Genomic DNA, 18,848 nt, shown 5'->3' on the forward strand with positions numbered 1-18,848 from the left:
CTCACTAATCAATAATAATTAACACTCATTTGAAGGTAAGTCTAAAGTAGAGGGTATTATTAAGTTATGACATTATTGCTATTCAATTTCAGGCTTATGCATAATATTGATTTTATTAAGTGATCAATGACAGCGAATTATTATTATACAGTTGTAATTAAATTTAATTGCGATCTTTTTTATTATCGACATTATTTTAAGTTATAAAAGTGAAAATGTTCAGAAAAACAAATAGGAAATTCTAAATTCTCATTTTAGAGTATGGGTATTCTAAGATTCTGCATAATTAACACAATTTTGATCATTTTTTTCAAGTGTATTCTTGAGTGACAATACGTACATTAATTGGCGACTATTAAATTCATGGAGCTTCGTTTGAGAATGAGTAGTTGTTAATCCGTAGAATACCTCCAGGTTGATCAGATACTGGATCACAATATAACTCAATGTGCGTTTTAAACAGGTTCTACATTGTAGCAAGGTCAAACTCACATCACACTAAGATGCTCAAAACATTTCACTGTGCGAATAACAAAGATTGAGAGTGCGAGGTACTTTTGACACCACATTACATTATACAGTGGTTCTCTATAAAAGCTAATAAAGCACATGCCAAATAGTTAGTAACACAACAAACTCGGTTGTTAATGTTTGCTATTATTATGTGCATACGGGAAATGTCGCGTTTAATTTGTTTCCTTGTGCTTTGCACTATCGTCGCAGTGCAGGCAAAGTTTCGTAAGCAAGGATAATAATGATCCATCCATTGCGTTGCTCATCGTGTTCTCATTTTTATAGCTGACGATCCTAAGCCCTGTAAACATGGCGATACGAAGTGCATTCTCAATATCATCAACTATCTCATTGCTGAAGAATCAACAACCGGAGTTCGGGAACTAAATCTAGTCAAGTTGGATCCATTGCCGGTGGCTAAGATGAGTCTGAAGCAGGGCGCCGAGAGTCCAGTCAATATTGATCTCACATTTACCGACAACAATATCCTTGGTATTAGCACAATGAAGTTTACGAAGGTCAAGTAAGTGTGGAATCGAAATAAGGGATATATTTTCAATAAATTCCATTAATGTATTATGATTTTTTTATTTAGGGGATTCGGTAAGGATCTGGCCAAGAAGCACGAGCTGCAGGTGCATGCCAATAAACTATCCTTGGTTGGGCCCTACTCCATTAAGGGCAAAGTTCTGATACTGCCCATCAGTGGTAATGGTAAAAGTAATATGACTTTGGGTAAGTTAAAGTCGAATTTAAATGTATATTTTTGAATTTAATTATATCATATTTTTGATTAGTCAATTCCGATGTGACAGTCGTCTTCACGGGCAAACCTCTCGAGAAAAATGGAGAGACCTACATGGAGGCTACCAATATGAAAATCCTCATTAAACCGGAGCGTTTATATTACTACTTTAGCAATCTTTTCAATGGAGATAAAGCTCTTGGTGACAATATGAATGCGTTCCTTAACGACAATTGGGATGCCATCTTTATGGAGGTGCAGAAATCTATACAATCAGCATTCTCTGAGATATTCCAAGCGATTGTTTCGAAGGTCTTCTCGAAGTATCCCTATGATAAGTTTTTCGAAGCATCAAATTAATGTGATACCACGAACATAGTTGTTAACATATGTGATTAGCCTAATTGTTATAATGAATCCGTGATTAGTCAGATTAAAAGAAAATAAAAAAATAATATGTCAGAAAATGTCGAGAGTATTCCCCTCGACAAATACTTTAATTGATACTATCGGTAGTATATCAATTTTATAGCACTTGATCGACACTTAATAATAATCACATTCTATTAGTGGAATTATATAGATTTATCTTTTAGATTTAATCACTGCACTAGAAAATATTGCAATGATTGTTTACGTGATGTAAACAAACCGGATCATTAAAATGTATATTAGATGTGGCCATTATTACAAATGGCATTGAGTTATTATTAAATGAACGAATATTGGATATCCTCTATCGCGGAAAAATGGATTTGTATTGTCACATTGTGTCAACGCCAGCACTGCTTGCTCTCATACTCGTATATTGCAAGCAGTTTTATTTACATGTCGGATAACATGCTTGCCATATAAGGTACATTTGTACATAGACTGGTACACAATTGCCATTGGTAAATTTATTCCAAAACGGTACAAATTGGTACATTTTGATTGAATATAAAGTTCTTTTTTTGGTTTACGTGGTGTCACAAATTTTATTCGATTGCCTGATTGTTGAATATGCCTTTTAGAGCGTTCTACTTGTGTAAGGGGTAGCTGAATAGCTCATTAAATCTAAATCCTATAAAAGGCATTGATCGTCAGCTGGCAATGACAGTTTCTCAACAAGAAGCAATCGGTTCCGTTGTAAAAATGTCGCGACTTATCTTTATAATCGTTTCCTGTATTTTTGTCACAGTTCAAGGAGATTTTCGTGAGCAAAATTAACAAACTTAAGTGGAATTTTAGTTGATATTATCAAATTTATAGCGGATGATCCGAAGCCTTGCAAACATAGTGATTCTGAGTGTATCAAGAATGTTGTCAATCAACTTTTACATGAGAAAGGTGACAAAGGGGACGTCGGATTGGATCTAGTTAAGCTGGATCCCTATCCATTGAAGAAGCTAAGCATACAAAAGGGCAAGGATAGTCCTATAAGCATTGATCTTGTTTTTACAGACAATTTAGTACATGGTCTGAAGAACATTAAAGTAACTGGAATTAGGTAAGTTGTGGTATAACTTTGGGTTAGTTCATGACATATTTTTTTTGAAATGCCATTTTAGAGGTTTCAGCAAGGATTTGACTAAGCGACACGAGGTGAAATTTCATGCAGATTCATTATCCTTGATTGGTCCCTACAGAATTAATGGCAAAGTTTTAATACTGCCCATTAGTGGAAAAGGACAATCAAATTTTACTTTTGGTAATATCAACGTTTAAATTCTTCACAAATATGAATGCAATAGCTTGTTCCTTTTCTTTCCATGCCTTTCCTTGTAGAAAATACCGATATTACAGTGAGCTTCAACGGCAAGCCCATCGAAAGAGACGGCGAAATATACATGGAGCCTATTAATTCCTTGACCGATGCCAACCCAAATCGATTACATTATCATTTTTCCAACCTTTTTAATGGGGATAAAGCGTTAGGCGATAATATGAATTTATTCCTTAATGACAATTGGGAGCCCATTTTTAAGGAAGTAAAACCAGAATTGCAGGTTGAGTTGGGTAACGAATTTATGAACGTTATAAAAAAAGTCTTCTCGAAGGCACCATATAATAAACTATTAGTGGATTAATGTAAAAATTGCTTCATAATATATTCCATTGTACATTTTCGTGTTTTACTGTAGTTTTTGAATACCTTTTTTTTTTTTTTGAATTATGAAATAATGTTGTATTGTATAAATAAAGCAGTGTGTGATCGAGTAGTGAAATTATTTGTATCCAATTGTCAATAACAATAAAACTTGGTTCTAGAAAAGGCAACGTTTTCGAACAATTTGATTGCTGCAATAAAAAGCACTAAGCAATTTACAATCGTTTAATATCTGTCCTACAGAAAACTAACTAAATGCCATTACTAGAACAATGGCACAATTATTCATTTAATGGGAGTCATAAAAAGCACTTTATGCCATTTAAGTTATCGTATAAAATTGCCGTAAGTTGTAGTTAAAATAATACGAACAGTAAGTGAGCTGACCTCACTTGACTACAAATAATAAATAGTCAGATTTGCAGAGATTTGCTGAAATTTTAAATATATTTTAGGTATTTATTTTTGGCGTAGTGCAATTTAAAACTATTCCATTTAGCTAAACAGTGACACAAACGGCGAGAGGTATTATTATTAGTACTTCATAACTGTTCTTGTAATTCTGGATCGATCATCTCAAATCGTATTTGAAGTTCAGTCATCGACTGCTGTAATCATAATTTTTCTGCTCCTTTTTGTATTTTGTCTCTATATAATAATAAGAGCGTATATAATGTTGCATACTTTCGGGGCTGCATTTTATAATCTATTGCATACTTTTGGGCTGCAAAAGTATATGTTAATATTATTATTGACTGAATTTTGGAACTTTTTTATTTTTTTAATTTTTACCGACATTAAATTAAATGCAAAGTTAGGGTATTACATTAATGTGCTTGTTACATTTCAAAAATATTACAAACTAATTGTGTGATTATAAACTCGAGATTAGACTTCATTCATCCGTGTTGGATTGTAAAAACCGACCCGTGCACATCGCTACTTAAGGCGCACTCACATTATAATTAAGTATCACCCTTACACACAATAATAAGATGTCATTTTAAATATGGAATTATATATACATATTGTCGTGTTAACAAACTGTAGGCAGCGCTTTTAACATTGTCAAAGGTCTTGGGAACCCCTTGAGAATATTTGCATATTTAAGCAAACAGGGAATTAGTGTAAGTTCTCAATAAAATCGACGTTGCGTAAATATATTGAGAGAAACGCCATCACAATTACCAGATTGAATTATATAAGTTTTATTTGAAAAAACCCATTATTTAAAAGCGATAAATGACAATGTAGTTGTAATTAGTGTCACAAGATGGTCTTAAGATATATTAGTAGTGTTGGGAATATATATTTTGATGACACTAAAGCTTATCGATATTTGATGAAAATATTGTAGATTTCAAACGCTAGGAACAAATAATAATTCACTGTCGTAATTATCGAAAAAATTCGGTAATCACAAGTTACGCGACGACTGATAAAACCGAAATTATAATCGAACTTATCCCAGCTCTAACTGCCTTATTGGTTTCATCTAACAACAGTTGGTTCCAGTTTGTTTAATACGATATTAAAAATTAGTCTCGTTTATTTTTGTCTAATTTAAGTATAAATTAAAATGTCTCAATTTATTCCACTTCATTTTAAAAATAATCCAGTTCGATTCCGGCATTTTAGAAGTTCATAGACTGAACCACTCCAGCTGGTTTTATGAAGAAATGTGCCTAATTAAATTAATAAATTTACATATGTATTTATATTTCTCCTATTCTCTTAATTTGCCAAGATTGCCTTATTCTGAATCCGACAGCGAAGGTGATTGCGACACTGGCCAGTGTCAAGTTCTACGCGTCATCAAGTTGAAACGCTAAAGTGATTTGTGTTTAACACCAGTAAAACAATAACATTTAAATAACGTACCTCTAAAATGCAATTAAGCGGCTCTATAAAAGGCGTCGCAGCCGCAGAAAGTTGAAGCAGTCATTTGCCAAAAGTGATTCTGAAAACTTGAAACGGAAATTATTAAAATGATGGATAAGAAAGCGTTCGCCGTGTTTCTAGCATTCTGCCTGAGTTGCTTATCCTGTTTAGTGCTTGCATCTGATCTGCGTAAGTTGAAAGTTTAAAGTGTATAACGTTCTTAATTGGAATAAACTGTTTATTTTACTGTGCGCTTAGCTGCTGGCATTCAAAAATGTTCAATTATGGATGAAAATTGCTTGAGAGACGGCATGAACTATGTCTTAAAGAATTTTGCAAGGAAAGGCATCAAGGAGCTTAACCTGGTGCAACTGGATCCGCTGCTTATTAAAAAGTTTAGTCTGGGCAAGAATCCCAAGAGTCCTGTTAATATCGATCTTACATTCACCAATGCTAACTTACTTGGTCTCAGCGATGCACAAGTTAAGAAAGTCACGTAAGTTATTGAAATCACAAATTTATGAATTTCTAGACTTTTTTTCATTTCATTTCATTTTCAGACCTTTTAGTAAAGATTTAAGTCGTGATATTACTTTTGAACTGATGTCCCCAAGAATCACCTTGACGGGTCCGTATGTCGTTGACGGAAAAGTCTTGATCTTGCCCATTCGTGGCAAGGGAGATGCTGATATAGTGCTGCGTACGCATAACATAAATTGCCTGTAATATTTAATATATTGAATTTGTAATTTCTAGAACAATGCAAGGTCCACGCCGTTGTTAAACTGAGACCTGTCAGCAAGGGACCACATCAGACGTTTGCTGAGGTGGTCGAGGTAAAGTTTTTCTTGGATCCCTCACGTGTAACATACAAATTCACCGGCCTATTCAATGGCGAGAAGGCTCCAAGTGAGAACTTTCACGCTCTGGTCAACGAAAGCTGGCAGGAGGTATTCAATGAGCTAAAGGCTGACATTTCCACAGCTATGGGGTTAATTTTCAAATCGATTCTGAATCGAACTCTGAGCAAACTGCCGCTGGAACAGCTCTTTTCAGGAGTTTAACTTTGCATTTGTTTGATTGGTCTTAGTAAGTTTATTTTAATAAATCGTTTTAAATAATTCATACAAACAAGTTATTTTTGACTTAAACTAGTTTTTATAGTAAGAGTTATGGTTGCTTTTAAGATACAAGAGTAGATTATAAATAGGTGGGTGAATATAACATTAAATCAAATTAAATTTCCAAGACGAGTATAAAATTTAAGATATGAATCGAAACATAAAGCAATCATTACTCTTATTAAAAGTACATATTATGTAATTATTTAAAATAAAAGTTTCACATTCAACGTTGTTACTTATATTTAAAATAACTTATACAATTATTAATGAACCTATTTCAATTGAAAATCATTCGTTCGCTGTATTCTTATTTCTATAAAACATATTTCCGTGAACATCCTTTGAAATATACTTCTTAGGATCCTCTATTTTGATATGGAGCATGCCGACGACGAGTTATTTTTGGTGGTGAAGATGGAGGTAGTTCAAGGATGTCACCAGCAAAGACCAAATTCTCGTAGCTGCCTGTTGTTTCGATCTGCTCTCCAAATTCTGGGACGAGATGCTTTGGAGGTTCGCACAAGGCAATGATTTCCGGTGGAAAGTAATTTTCTGGATTGTGTACTAAAGCGTTCAAAAATTCTTTGTGCTTCTTAAATGCCATAATGCCATGATAAAGCTGATAGCGCTCGGCAATGAAGCATTCTTCGTGGCTAAGCGGAAGAGGATGAGCAGCTCCATACTCATTGTTAGCTATTAAAAGAGATTTACTAATGGTCGCCGAATGGCGAGCTGTCATTGCTGCAGAGTATCGATGCTCCAAATCCATTTCCCAGTTAAAAACGTGCACATAAATATGAGCGGTTTTCAAACGATTCACCAAAGCCGACAATAGCATCTGGAGTTCTCTGCCATTACCTATATTAACACTTTAAACGTTTAGTTAAGAAAAGTTTGAGGAAAAGAAGAACTTACGAATTCCTGCGCCGTTGATGAACTGCCAAGAACGTTGGCGGAGTTCGACGGTGGTGAATTGCTGTAAAGCTCTGAGGCCATGGAAGGCTTCACTAAGATGTGCATTGCAATCTGTGTACTTGTTGAGGTCCAAGTTCCGATTGGTCTCCAGTGAGCGATGCAGGCGTTCTAGGAAGCGTTCCAGCTTGGTGCATAGCACCTGTACATGATGGCGCACATTGAATCCCTTGGGTAGGGTGCATTTCATGGGTGTATCAAACATGAAACACGATGGCACCGAGTTCAGCTGATGGCTTGGAAAATCGGACCAAATGAGATAATGCAGCGACTTGAACAGTGATATCAAACCCATCACCAAACTGTCTTCATTACTAAGTGAAAAAAAAAATTAATACTTATTAGTTAAGAGTCACATCTTAATTGAAAACTATTGCATTTACCTTTTTTCAATATGCTTAGGAGTGTTACGCTTCTCAATGTTGCATTCATTCTGATTATAAAGATTTTCTTTTTTGCAGCTGCATTTGCTTTTGGTGGGAAACCAAAACCGTTTCAGTGTTGTTGTTTGGCTTAGATTTGTTTTTAGCGCCGCTGCCGCCGGCTTTGTGTTCGCGCCTTTTCAATACATCTATTGTCTGAGTGCAACCGTAGCCGTGGAACTCCAATTGCGGTGCATCTTCATCGAGCATTAGATCGTCAAATTTCTTATTCAATTCTTTTAAAACGTTTAGGCTGGCGCCATTGGCACAATCTGAATTCCGAGACGCCGCCATTGGGTCTGACGCATCAATTAACAAACACAATTCATTGTTCATTAACTGCATATTGTAATCCAGTTGCTGTTCATCACTATTCTGCACATTCGAATTCATTTTTAATATCTTTTTTAACTTTTTAACACTTTTGCGCCAAAAATACACAACAATTTGCTGTCCGCTCTTCCTCTTAACTTTGCAGGCGTCCAGCTGTCTGACGATTTCAATTATACTGAAGCGGTAGGCGTCGCACTGTCTGCTGAAGAAAACAAGATGGCGGCTAAAAAGTTCAAACTGACGCCAAGTAGTCTAGTGAGTAGCGTGATCGCTAGTGGTGGGTTGGATTTGCAATACAAACTATCGTGTTACGGAGAATACTATTTTAGTTATAAGGAAATCCTAAAAAATTAATCGTGAAAAAAGCCGTAACTCTTTAAATTGCCTTAAGATTATTTTATACTTATTTTTTAATGTGATAATGCTACAGAATTTAGGTTTTCCATTTGTAAAAATGGGCTTTGGTACTCTGTTAGTTTTTTTGAAAAGAATATTTGATAGCCTAACTATTGGAACATCATAAAATAATAGTTTTCAGTCCAAGTTCATTCACTGCATGTTTGATCACACTACTTACGTTCATGTTCATTGATAAAGTTTAATGGAAATTGACTTATGCCTTTGGTATATTTATTGAATTTATTTTATATATTTTTCTTTTGTATGACATACATAAACAGTTAAATGTTTTACATTGTACATTTTATTTTCAATATGTTTACTTAATATGTATTATTATTACTTTTAGTTATATTTGTATAGTAATATGTATACGTATTTCTTATGTAAACGGTTATGTTTATTATATGTTTTAACAGAATTGAAAACAGATTAAAAACAAAACCACTATTAGTCTGGATTAGCACTACTAAATGATATATATATTTTGATATATTTCCTTCATCTAATTGATTAATAATTAATATTGCATTAATATAAACAAGAGACGATTATATATTAGTTAAAGCTACAACTTAGTGTGCGTTCTTGTACTTCAATTCAAGAGAGTCTACAACAAAAATTAATGATAAAACAATAACAAAAATATTATTTTATTATATTGTACGTATGCATGTGTATGTGTATTAATATTAACAAGACTTGTCAAGTATTGTAAATAATAAGGTTTAAGGAAAACAAATTCAAATCAATGGATTTTTATTAATTAATTTTTTGTTTTTTATATCACAAGTTAAAATTTTGATTATTGTTTGGTCAATTTTCTTTTTAATTTTTTTTGTTTGTTTTTTTTTAGTTTGTTATGTGTATACGTATATATATGAAATGTATGTATTATGTTTTATGTAATTATATATGTACACAAGAATATTTAATATTGTATAGTATTTTTTGTTTTGTTTGTTTGTTAAATATGTATATAAATTGGTCTACAATCAAGTCATGAAGTTACTTAATATGGTTTATTGGTACTAACAATAAGATAGAATAGTCAAAAAGTTGAGTTATTGTTTTACTTAAGGAGATTACACAGAAATTCGAGTTAGTTGCATGCAGTTAGTTGAGAATATTAAATAGTTGATAATCTTTATTCATTATTATTTTGTATATATGATTTAATGTCGCGTTAAGATATAGACTATATATGTTTTATTAAGCTTTTTCTGCAACTTTAAAAAGAAAAGATATAGAAATCCAAAAAATACTTAAGAATTTTGCAAATGTTGCTTTGGTTGTATGTGTTGTATATTAGAAGTATCTGAACGCGACTTATAGATTTGGTTATGTTCAAGTTTCCGCTAGAGTTTAGAGTTGTTTACGTATCGTATAGCTATCGTAGTCTAAAAGTTCAGACCAACGACTCTCTGACGTTGCCTTTTACCTGTAAAATAGTTGCAGATGTTGTTTTTTTTTGTATAAGTGTACTTTGTATATAAGGTATTTTAGTATATTTTTCATTATGTTTTTTCTCTCTTTACTTATTTCGATGGTTGAATAGTTATACGGGCGAGCGATATGTCGTGGATTTGATTTATTGGGGATCTGGTCTAGGGCGAAAACACACGCAAGCTGCGCAACAGCGTTGCCAACACATTCGCTAGGCATTCGGCCTGCAGAGCCAATTGGCCGGCACCAATCGGGCCAATCTGTACGCCAACCAGTTCGCGGAAACTGCTCGCCACATCGTGCACCTTTAGCACAATGTTGCGCGTCTGCAGCGGTGCCGATGTGTGTCGGGTCATGTCCTGGGCCAGCTCGGTGATGCGTCTAATGGCCGTCAGGCAGGAGGTCAGGTGATCGGGCAGCGTTATCAGTGTCATGTCCGACATGGAGGCCACCAGGAATTTGCTAGCCGTGACAAGGGCAAGCGTTTGTTCTGTTAGCTCGTTGCGTGCTCGTTGGAATTTTTCCTCATCGATGCTGGCTCCACCGCCAGCTGACTGTGCGGCCGAGCACTGAGCGGCCACCTGATCCAGTTTAATGAGCAGACCGGCCATGGCCACATCTGTTTTGGCCAGCAGCGCTTCGCCATCGATAAGATGGCCGTTCTTGATGAACAGCTTCTCGCCGTGCAGCTGTTGTGGCTTCTTGGGCAGCGCCGGCTGGCCATTGGAATGCGCATTGGGTAGGCGGGCGGTGGCCGGTATGGGCGGTATTGTTGTTGTGATGGTGCTGGCGGGTGTGCTGGCGTTGGGCATGCCATTGACGGGACGTGGACGACTGGCAATGGGCGGCAACGGGGGTTTCTTGGGCACACTCACCGCTGACACTGATCCGGCTCCCATTATGCCCACCGTGGGCTGCGGAGTGCACGGCTCCGAGCTGGCTGTTGGGCTGCTACGCGGCGGCAATTGTGGCGGACACAGCTCACGGAATGGCACACTCACGGGTGCAACGATGCGCAGCTGCTTCTTGGGCGAATATCGCTGCAGCAGCTCGGCGCTTTTGGGCGGACGCGCCGGTGGCGGCGTCATCTGCTCCGTGGTGGGTGTACGCGGTGGCGGTTGCATTGGAAGTTGCATGGCTGCCTGCTCATCGATTGGTAAAGTCTCTTCCTTCTTGTTGGATGTGGGACAGCAGCTGAATTTGCTCTTGCGCTCCACGGTGGGATACTCAATGACGTGTGATGATAGATCCTTGCTAATATTGTTGTTGTTGTTGTTGTTGGTATGGTTGCTGTTGCCATTGGCCACAGTTTGGAAAAACTCACGCTTCGCCTGCACCGAATTGCTGTAGAGGCATTCGGTTTCCGGCTGCACTGCCTCCAGATTCGGTGGTGGCGGTATAATAAACGACATTATCTCCTCTGGCGTCAATTCCTTAGCGGGCGTGGCCTTCTGTGTGGGCGGTGCCACCAGCATCTGTTGTAGAAAGCTATCCAGCTCCTCGGCCTTGCCCTCGAAGCCCTTGGGCGGCGCCGCATTCATCAGCGACAGTGAGTCCAGCTCATCGGGCGTTTGGGGCGGCGGTATGGCACGCAAATCAATCAAATCCGTGTCCGTCTCAATGAATGTATCCTCGCGCACCTCAAAACCATATATCTCGGAGAGCTGGCGAGCAGCCACATCCGTGTCCGCTGCTGGCACATTGCTAATCTCCTTCAGCTGCTGCAGATACTCGCGCAGATTATAGTCCTTGGTCTCGGCACCAAAGTGTGTGCCATCCGGACTATGCAGTCCAAAGCTACTGCGCTGCGCCAGCTGCTGCTTGGCACCTGACTGCATGAGCTGCTGTGGTCGTCGTGTGGTGGGCGATTGTGCCGGGGAGGCAACCGATTCGGAATCGCTTTCGCTCTGCGAGAAATCTGTGCCAAGTGCCTGTAGATCGCTTAGCAGCTGACTGAAGCCGTTGAGCTTGCGCTGTGGTCGAGGACTTGAAGTGCTGCACAAGCTCGGCTTGCGCTTGGGCGTGGCGGGTGTGGGCGGTGCCGAGGCAGACACCGGCTCCGGTATGGCATTCAGTCCCTGCGTGATGCCCGTCAACTCATGGCTAATGGTGTCAGCCAGCAGCTGCAGTGAATCACTGTGCTTCAAAGCATGCGTGCCACCGCTGACGAGATGACTGATGTTGGCCTCCTCCGTGGAAGAGACTTTGCTGCTGTTCAGGCTGTCGCAGTCGCTGTCGAACTCTAGCATGGCCACGCTTTGGCCCAGCTGCTGTTGCTGGTGCTGCTGATGCAGCTGGATTTGCTGCAATTCCTGCTCCTGTTCGCTGAGATACTGCTCTGAGCATTGGACAAGCTGCTGTAGCTCCTGCACACGTCGCAGCACTTGCTCGTTCTTTGCTTCGACGGCCAGTTGACTGCGTCCCTCGCTGCAATAGTTGCTGCCGCTGCTGTCGCTCAACCCAGAGTCCTTGGCCGCCTCCTCGAGCAGCTCGGTGGCCATTACACTGTGCAGATCCAAGTCGGTGGCGTAGGGCAGCGATTGCGGCTGAGCGGGCTGCGGTTGCGAGAGCACCGCCTTGTGCGGCATCGGATGATATGGCGGCGTGATCAGGAAGTTGACGCTGTGCGCACGCGTATGGAATGGCAGCAGATAGCTCCAGCCGGCGGGCAACACTGTGTGCTGAGACAGGAATGCGGGTGCATTGTCATCTTCGTGCGGTTCACGCTCCCGCAGCACATTCAGTATGTTCCCTGCAATCAAAAGAAATATTAATTCCTGAACAGAAACATATCGATAACACAAACTTGCCTGTTAACAGTCGATAGTAGCCGCCGAGCACCAGACTAAACTCGCAAGCATCGCGATCCTCCATGATGAACTTGACTGCACGATCGCCCAGCATATAGATGGACACGCTGCAGGTGACATCATCCTCGCGATGGACCACCACATGTGTGAAGTCCTCAATGGCCGAAATGGGCTGTGGCTGTATTTGAAGATAGTAAGCTTAGCATTTGCTTCAATTTGTTAAGATATTGAATAACTCACCACTGAATTGCGAGCACTGGATATTTGACTTAGACCGAACCGCGGACTGATCAGCAGAACTCGTTCCATGCCTTCTCTTTGGTTTGTGCTGAAACATTTGGCGCCATAGCTTGGTAAACTAGCGATTATATCTAGGTAATGGAGTTTCGCCTGCAAAGATGAACAGTTTGATTTGTTTAATACAACAATTGTAAACTATGGACATTACATGTTTTTTGTAGTAATACTTTGAATATTAAACAGCCAGAAGCAAAGAATTCAATTCAATTCAATTCTAATATGAAACAAAACAGTCTCATTTGCCGAAGTCTTAATAGAGTTGAGGATTTAATAATACATTCAAATTAGAAACAACTCTGCTACAAAAAATAATCAACTTAAGGATGGCTGGGAAGTGGGAATTAAGATTTGACAGACAGATTTGTCAAATCAGAAATATTAGAATCAATTAATGCGTTAATTTGGCCAAACTAGTAAAGTATTGCGTGTTCGAATACGTTAGATAACGGCTACATTTTACTCTAACGATGCTGTAACAGTTAAACTTTAGTTGACAAGAAACAAATTCTGGCTTGACAACTTTCTGATAATTTGCCTACTAAGAATTTCGTTGCTTTACCTGCAGCTGAGTTAGAACCTTGCTGGAGGAACCCGTCATCTCCGCGTTGAGCTTAAGAAAGTGTGAAATGAGGCGTCGCAGCTCCTTGCGTTTCATGCCCTCAAATAAGCTGACAGGCACAAAGCGTTCCAGGCCAAACTCCCGTCTGCAACAGAAAGTGTGAAACAGTTAGAAACGCAATTAGGTTTGAAATAGATTAGATTAATGTTTAAGCAAATGTGGCACTCACTCGACCAGCTTAACGGTGAGCTTAGCGGGCGCAAAGTTATTGGCCAGCGCATGCTGATGCATGTGGAGAGCGGCCAGACGCAATGCCAGCTCTGGTTGCAATTCGGGTGCAAAACGTTCCTGGTTGACATCGTTGCAGCACTGCAAATACAGATAGTCGAGTGCATGCAGATCCCGTTGCGCCAACTCGGCGGCCGAAATGGGCACAAAAGTGATGCGAAACAGGCAGCGCAGCTTGTGGGCACCAGGCCTAGCAGCAATCTGTAGACATTGAGTAATAAATTCAATACAAATTTGGGTAATGAGTGTATTAAAACTTACGCGAGCTAATGACTCCTGTGGATCGAGAAGCGTGAGTTTGTTGCGCTTTAGACTCTTGACGTGCTCCAACACCAGACTGAAAAGTTCGCCACAGCAGAGGCAGAGTTTGTCCAGCAGCGAGCTAACCACATCCTGCACTGTGGTGGTGGCATCGTACTTGAACGACTTGGTCTGGCCATTCTCCAGAAAGACCTTGAGCACATTTGCCATGGGTGGCACACAAATGTCGCCCAGCGAAAAGGCCGAAGGCTGCAACAAAAAGTAAAGATTAAGTTTCGTTCAACAAATTTAAGTTGAAGTTACTGCCTACCGGAAACAATGGTGCTCCATTGACGCACACGCTCTCTGCGAAGCGCACGCGACTTGGACGCGAGCGCAGCTTTGCCCTTTTACCAGCGGAGAGCAGTGTCGATTTACGGCCTGGCATCACACAGTGCGCCATGGGCTGACAGACGAGCAAGGACACCTGAGTGTCACAGGCACGCACCAGCTGAATGACATGATCCCTGGGCGCATCCTTCACATCCTCACCGTTGACTGCCAATATCTGGTCGCCTGGCTGCAGCTTCCCAATGCTGGGACCTCCCTCAGTCACAAAGCGTACTATGACAGGCCTTTCACTGCCCGCCACAAAGCCAAAGCCTAAGCTGGAGCTGCGCAGCAACAACACCAAACGTGGCTCTGGCGGATGTTCATCCCATCTTATGCACTCAGGTGTCTCATACGTGGTCGTCTTATTCAAGTGACTAGATCAATTATAATGAAACAGAATTTAGTAAGACAAAGAACGAATAGCGTAGCGCTTTACTCACTTGATGTAGTACGATCGACCCTTGGAGTCTATGGCACGCTCCCAACCGTAGGTGAGCTCTTCATGTTTGCTCCAATCCTCGCAAGCAGGCAGCCAGCCAGATGATTGCGTCAAGTGGCTGTAATTAAAAAAGATAATAGATTTGAAAAGTGTGTAACAATTAAATATAATATGTTAACAGAAATATAAAAAGATATTTTAATTTTTCCTAAAAATCTTTTAAAAAGCGAATGATCAAATTTTTACTTATTACAAAAAAATTATTTACGTTAAAAAGTTTTTAATAGAGCTAGTTTTTTTAGCTGAAATTTTCCACAGTTTATATAATACTATATATATACAGTATGATATAACAAACTGTAACCATTAAATTTCACAGTTAAGTTGAAAAGTCTGGTCATTTTTATGCGAGTGACTAACAAACTTAAAGCTTGTTTAAGTGAACGCTTGACATTCTTGAATATTTCATTTTTTTGTTGTATTTTTTGTTTGTTTTTGTAATCTTTACGAGCACTTGGAGCACTTGACCCTGAACTTGTTGCTGCTCGTAAATGCCCCATGCCGTAAAATGCTGTGGCCTATTTTATCTTCGGGCCAGCAAAATGCATTTCAATTGAGATTAATCAACACTAATTGGGTTATTTGCTCGGCTATGCAATAAAGTGCAGCCATAATCGGGGCCAGCCCAGGACAGACGAACCATCTCCCATCCCCATCCCTATCCTCATCCATGGCCAAATGTAACTATAGGCACCGCTGGCTAACCGAGGGCAACCCACCTTGGTGGCATCCGTTGCTGTCTTTCTTCATTTCCTGGCTGCACACAATTGTGATAATTAGTTTTGCACTTTGCCCGCTGAGAGGAACGATGGGCACATGGTCGCCCCGCTCGTTACTCGTTACCCTGTACTCAGTTCTCACTACCCGGTAACTGGTACCTAGGAAAAAACCAAAGCCAAGCCCAACCAATGCTCATTCATTCAGCTAGGCAGACAGCATAAGCACACAAGCACCAAGCACCAAGCACTCACTATCCCTCGAGTCCCGTCATATTCCAATGCTTCCTCTGTTCCCTCTGTGACCTCCTCCTCTTCTCGTTGGTTGCGAGCTTGGCCCCTATTTCAGGCCACGCCCAGAGCTCTTATGGCATTTCGCGCGCTTTCAGTTTGATGTGCAACAAAGTGTAAAATTATTTAATAGAATTTCGTGCATAATCAATTTATGTGCAGCACCCAGGCATTTATGAAGGCAGTCAGTCAGTCAGTCAGTCAGACAGCCTCGACCCTTTTGAAAGGATACACTCTGTTCAAACAAAAGGCTATATAGTATTCCACGCAGCAACATGAGTGTCCTTAGAAGGATGTTTGGCTAAATGGTGCTGTGTAAATAATTAAACGTGGTATGCTAATCAGAAGTACAAACTATTCTTCGAGTTAGCTAAATAAATGAAATAAATAATTAATTGAAGAGTACATTTGATTAACACTTTATTTCAAAAGTTATATACCCCACAACATAATTGCTTCACGAGGTAATATTTAATGAAGTTTTCTCGACCAAAGCATTTTTGCTTGCTTATTTAAACATGTATTAATTTGAATTCATTAAGAATAAAATAATATTTTTGCAGCAAACTTTGCGCTTTGAAAAACAACAAAAATGAAATAAAATTTTGGCAAGATATAATTTTGATAAAATAAAACTCATTTAGGTGACTTTCCATTGCAGCAAAATGTGTATAATATTAATATGATTATAAAGTGAGCACAAATTAGGAACATCTAATGAGACATTCACGAGCTTGGCTTGTTAACACACTTTATATGAGGCTTGATAATGAAAACGTGAGCTTCATTGCATAAGTGTAGTAATTGATTTGAAATGAAGAGTTATGGTAAAGAGAGTGAAAGACACAATATTGATTAAGTTAATTAGCTCGATTAAGCAAAAGACAGATGGACAGTCAAGAACTCGCGTCGAGAGAGGAAATAATTAAACTTTCACTGATATTGCTAGATAACCATAGATGACCTAACATTTGGATGTATTAATTAACTATTGATATTGATGATCTAACACTTGGATGTATTAATTAAATATATATTTTATGCAAATCTTAGGCTCTGTACTCACTTGCAGTAGTAGAGTCTGCCTTCCTTGCCCACATGCACGGTCCAGCCAGTTTTCAGCTTGTCCTGCACCGCCTCGAGGTGTCGATCAATTTCACCCCAATTTCCGATGGCAATGCTGCCGGCATGACTCTGCCCCAAAATTGGGCCATAGATGCCAGCAACCCCAAGTCCGGAATTGATGGTGTCCACAGTTGTTGCTGGTATCGTCGATGCCGCCGTTGCCGTCGCTGTTGTCGTTGACGTCGTCGTTGCCGCCTGTGTTCCGGTCTCCGACAGACTTCCGGCCGTTTCTTGTGGCGCGATGTTGGAGGACTTTAGCAGCGTTGTGTAGGCGGCGCTCGAGTTGGCGCTGGAGTTGGTGATGGCATTGGCGTTGGTGTTGGCGCCGCCATTTGACATTGGCAACGTTGTCAGTTGTGGCGATGATGTTCTTGTCAGTAACAGAGGCTTGGACGCGCCCACCACTGTGGGCGATTGTGTGCTGGCATTTTGTAACGGATAGACATCACTATTCGAACGCCCCGAAGGCAGTAACATCATTGAAACACATTCGCTGCAAAAGAGCATAAGAGACAGAGACAGAGTGAGAAGGGGAATTGTGGCAGTTAAGTCAAGCTAAGTCAAGTCAAGTCGTTGCCAGGCCATTTTCACACAATATATATACGAGAGTGCCTCTTTAGTACACTCAACGAAAGCAAATAGAAAACTGAAACTCGAATCTAAAATCAACATTGTGGCCCTAACATAAAGTACTTAAATTTAAAGGAAGGGCGGTTTTATAAACAACTTTTTGTTTCGCAACTTTGTACATCAAATGACTTAATTCAAGCACTTTACGCTTGGGTTTTTCTTCGAGTGTAAGAGATTGCCACAAATCACATTCCACGCCGTTGACCCAGTTGTGCAAAAACAGGCTCGTCTGGATATTGCCTAGGCCCGGCCCATAAGTCAACATCAATGTGGCATCTGCATCGGGATGTTGCTGCCGCATTGTGGCTGTTGTGCCAATGTTGCACTGTTGCACTGTTACACTGTGTTGCCAATGTTGCCAATGCTGCAGTTGTCTGGCTGTTGTGAGCAAAACAGGTCTCTGCTCTCTCTCTCTCCTCTCTCTTGGCCTCTTAAATCCCAGACGATGATCGCATGCTCGTGGGATAGGTTCAGGTTCACTCAAGCTGTCTCTCGGGGCCAAGTTGAGCAGCTTGTTTGTAATGTTATGACACAATTTCGGATATGCTTGGCATTGCACAAGTATCTCCCTCTCTTTTAGTCGCATCTCCGCCTCTTTCTTAGCGACATGCTAACGAAACTAGTTCAGCAATAACAACAACATCAACAACACGACAAAAATCAATGAAATTAATCAAACTGATGTTTATTGTACTGTTATCCAAGTCGCGGAAACTAGTTCGAAAGTAATGCGAATTTGTAATGATGGACTGAAGAACTGGTGCACTAGATCAAGGACAACAAGTTGTCAGACTAAACGCGAGGTGCTGTTAAGTTGTTTAAATCTCTTTGAGGTTGTCAAAAGGCCTAAATTCTGATTGAGGAGTCTGAAGTTTGTGGAGAAGAGAGATGTCAAAGTATAATTCGCTTTAAGAGTTTTCCTACTACAGTGGGAGAAATTCAAGGTACAAATTGAGCTTGAAACTTGCTAATTTAAAATACAGTTCTTTGAGAAAAATTCGTTTCAAAATTTATAAATATAGCATGCTGCAGTTTTGTGAAGCTTTTTAATGCCGTTTTAAATTTTCAAAGGC

The 18,848-nt window shown here is 39.7% G+C and overlaps 4 protein-coding genes and 1 long non-coding RNA gene across 5 annotated transcripts in view; 2 read left to right on the forward strand and 3 right to left on the reverse strand.

Annotated features, from left to right (window-relative positions):
* The first annotated feature begins 615 nt into the window (after positions 1–615).
* LOC133836737 (uncharacterized) lies at positions 616–3,568 on the forward strand. The gene is made up of 8 exons (XM_062267328.1): positions 616–738; positions 799–1,036; positions 1,109–1,248; positions 1,311–1,615; positions 2,297–2,453; positions 2,510–2,747; positions 2,809–2,948; positions 3,026–3,568. The coding sequence occupies exons 1-8, from the start codon at positions 648–650 to the stop codon at positions 3,325–3,327; spliced, it is 1,611 nt and encodes a 536-aa protein (XP_062123312.1). The 5' UTR covers positions 616–647; the 3' UTR covers positions 3,328–3,568.
* Positions 3,569–4,994: 1,426 nt separating this feature from the next.
* LOC133837771 (uncharacterized) lies at positions 4,995–5,304 on the reverse strand. The gene is made up of 2 exons (XR_009893863.1): positions 5,229–5,304; positions 4,995–5,175 (listed from the first exon to the last, which is right to left on the reverse strand). It is a non-coding gene; the product is annotated as an uncharacterized LOC133837771 (long non-coding RNA).
* On the forward strand, positions 5,158–6,640 carry LOC133837770 (protein takeout). The gene is made up of 4 exons (XM_062268629.1): positions 5,158–5,417; positions 5,487–5,724; positions 5,789–5,928; positions 5,985–6,640. The coding sequence occupies exons 1-4, from the start codon at positions 5,336–5,338 to the stop codon at positions 6,290–6,292; spliced, it is 768 nt and encodes a 255-aa protein (XP_062124613.1). The 5' UTR covers positions 5,158–5,335; the 3' UTR covers positions 6,293–6,640.
* A 49-nt stretch (positions 6,641–6,689) lies between these two features.
* On the reverse strand, positions 6,690–7,842 carry LOC133837768 (protein bag-of-marbles). Its single transcript, XM_062268628.1, has 3 exons — positions 7,708–7,842; positions 7,268–7,638; positions 6,690–7,210 (listed from the first exon to the last, which is right to left on the reverse strand). Exons 2-3 carry the CDS (start codon positions 7,617–7,619, stop codon positions 6,708–6,710), a joined length of 855 nt encoding a protein of 284 aa, XP_062124612.1. The 5' UTR covers positions 7,620–7,638; positions 7,708–7,842; the 3' UTR covers positions 6,690–6,707.
* Positions 7,843–9,907: 2,065 nt separating this feature from the next.
* Positions 9,908–18,848, reverse strand: part of LOC133836166 (uncharacterized) — a 33,123-nt gene continuing 24,182 nt past the window's right edge. The window contains exons 2-10 of the mRNA XM_062266491.1: positions 17,087–17,638; positions 14,955–15,071; positions 14,453–14,888; positions 14,143–14,391; positions 13,823–14,082; positions 13,594–13,738; positions 12,975–13,124; positions 12,735–12,912; positions 9,908–12,676 (exon numbers count right to left, since the gene is read on the reverse strand). Of these exons, the coding sequence (XP_062122475.1) occupies positions 10,086–12,676; positions 12,735–12,912; positions 12,975–13,124; positions 13,594–13,738; positions 13,823–14,082; positions 14,143–14,391; positions 14,453–14,888; positions 14,955–15,071; positions 17,087–17,625 (4,665 nt within the window). The 5' untranslated portion in view covers positions 17,626–17,638 and the 3' untranslated portion in view covers positions 9,908–10,085. The remainder of the gene's footprint in view (positions 12,677–12,734; positions 12,913–12,974; positions 13,125–13,593; positions 13,739–13,822; positions 14,083–14,142; positions 14,392–14,452; positions 14,889–14,954; positions 15,072–17,086; positions 17,639–18,848) is intronic.

This window comes from Drosophila sulfurigaster, chromosome 2R (genome assembly GCF_023558435.1).
Source record: "Drosophila sulfurigaster albostrigata strain 15112-1811.04 chromosome 2R, ASM2355843v2, whole genome shotgun sequence".
NCBI classification, from domain to species: Eukaryota; Metazoa; Arthropoda; class Insecta; order Diptera; family Drosophilidae; genus Drosophila; species Drosophila sulfurigaster.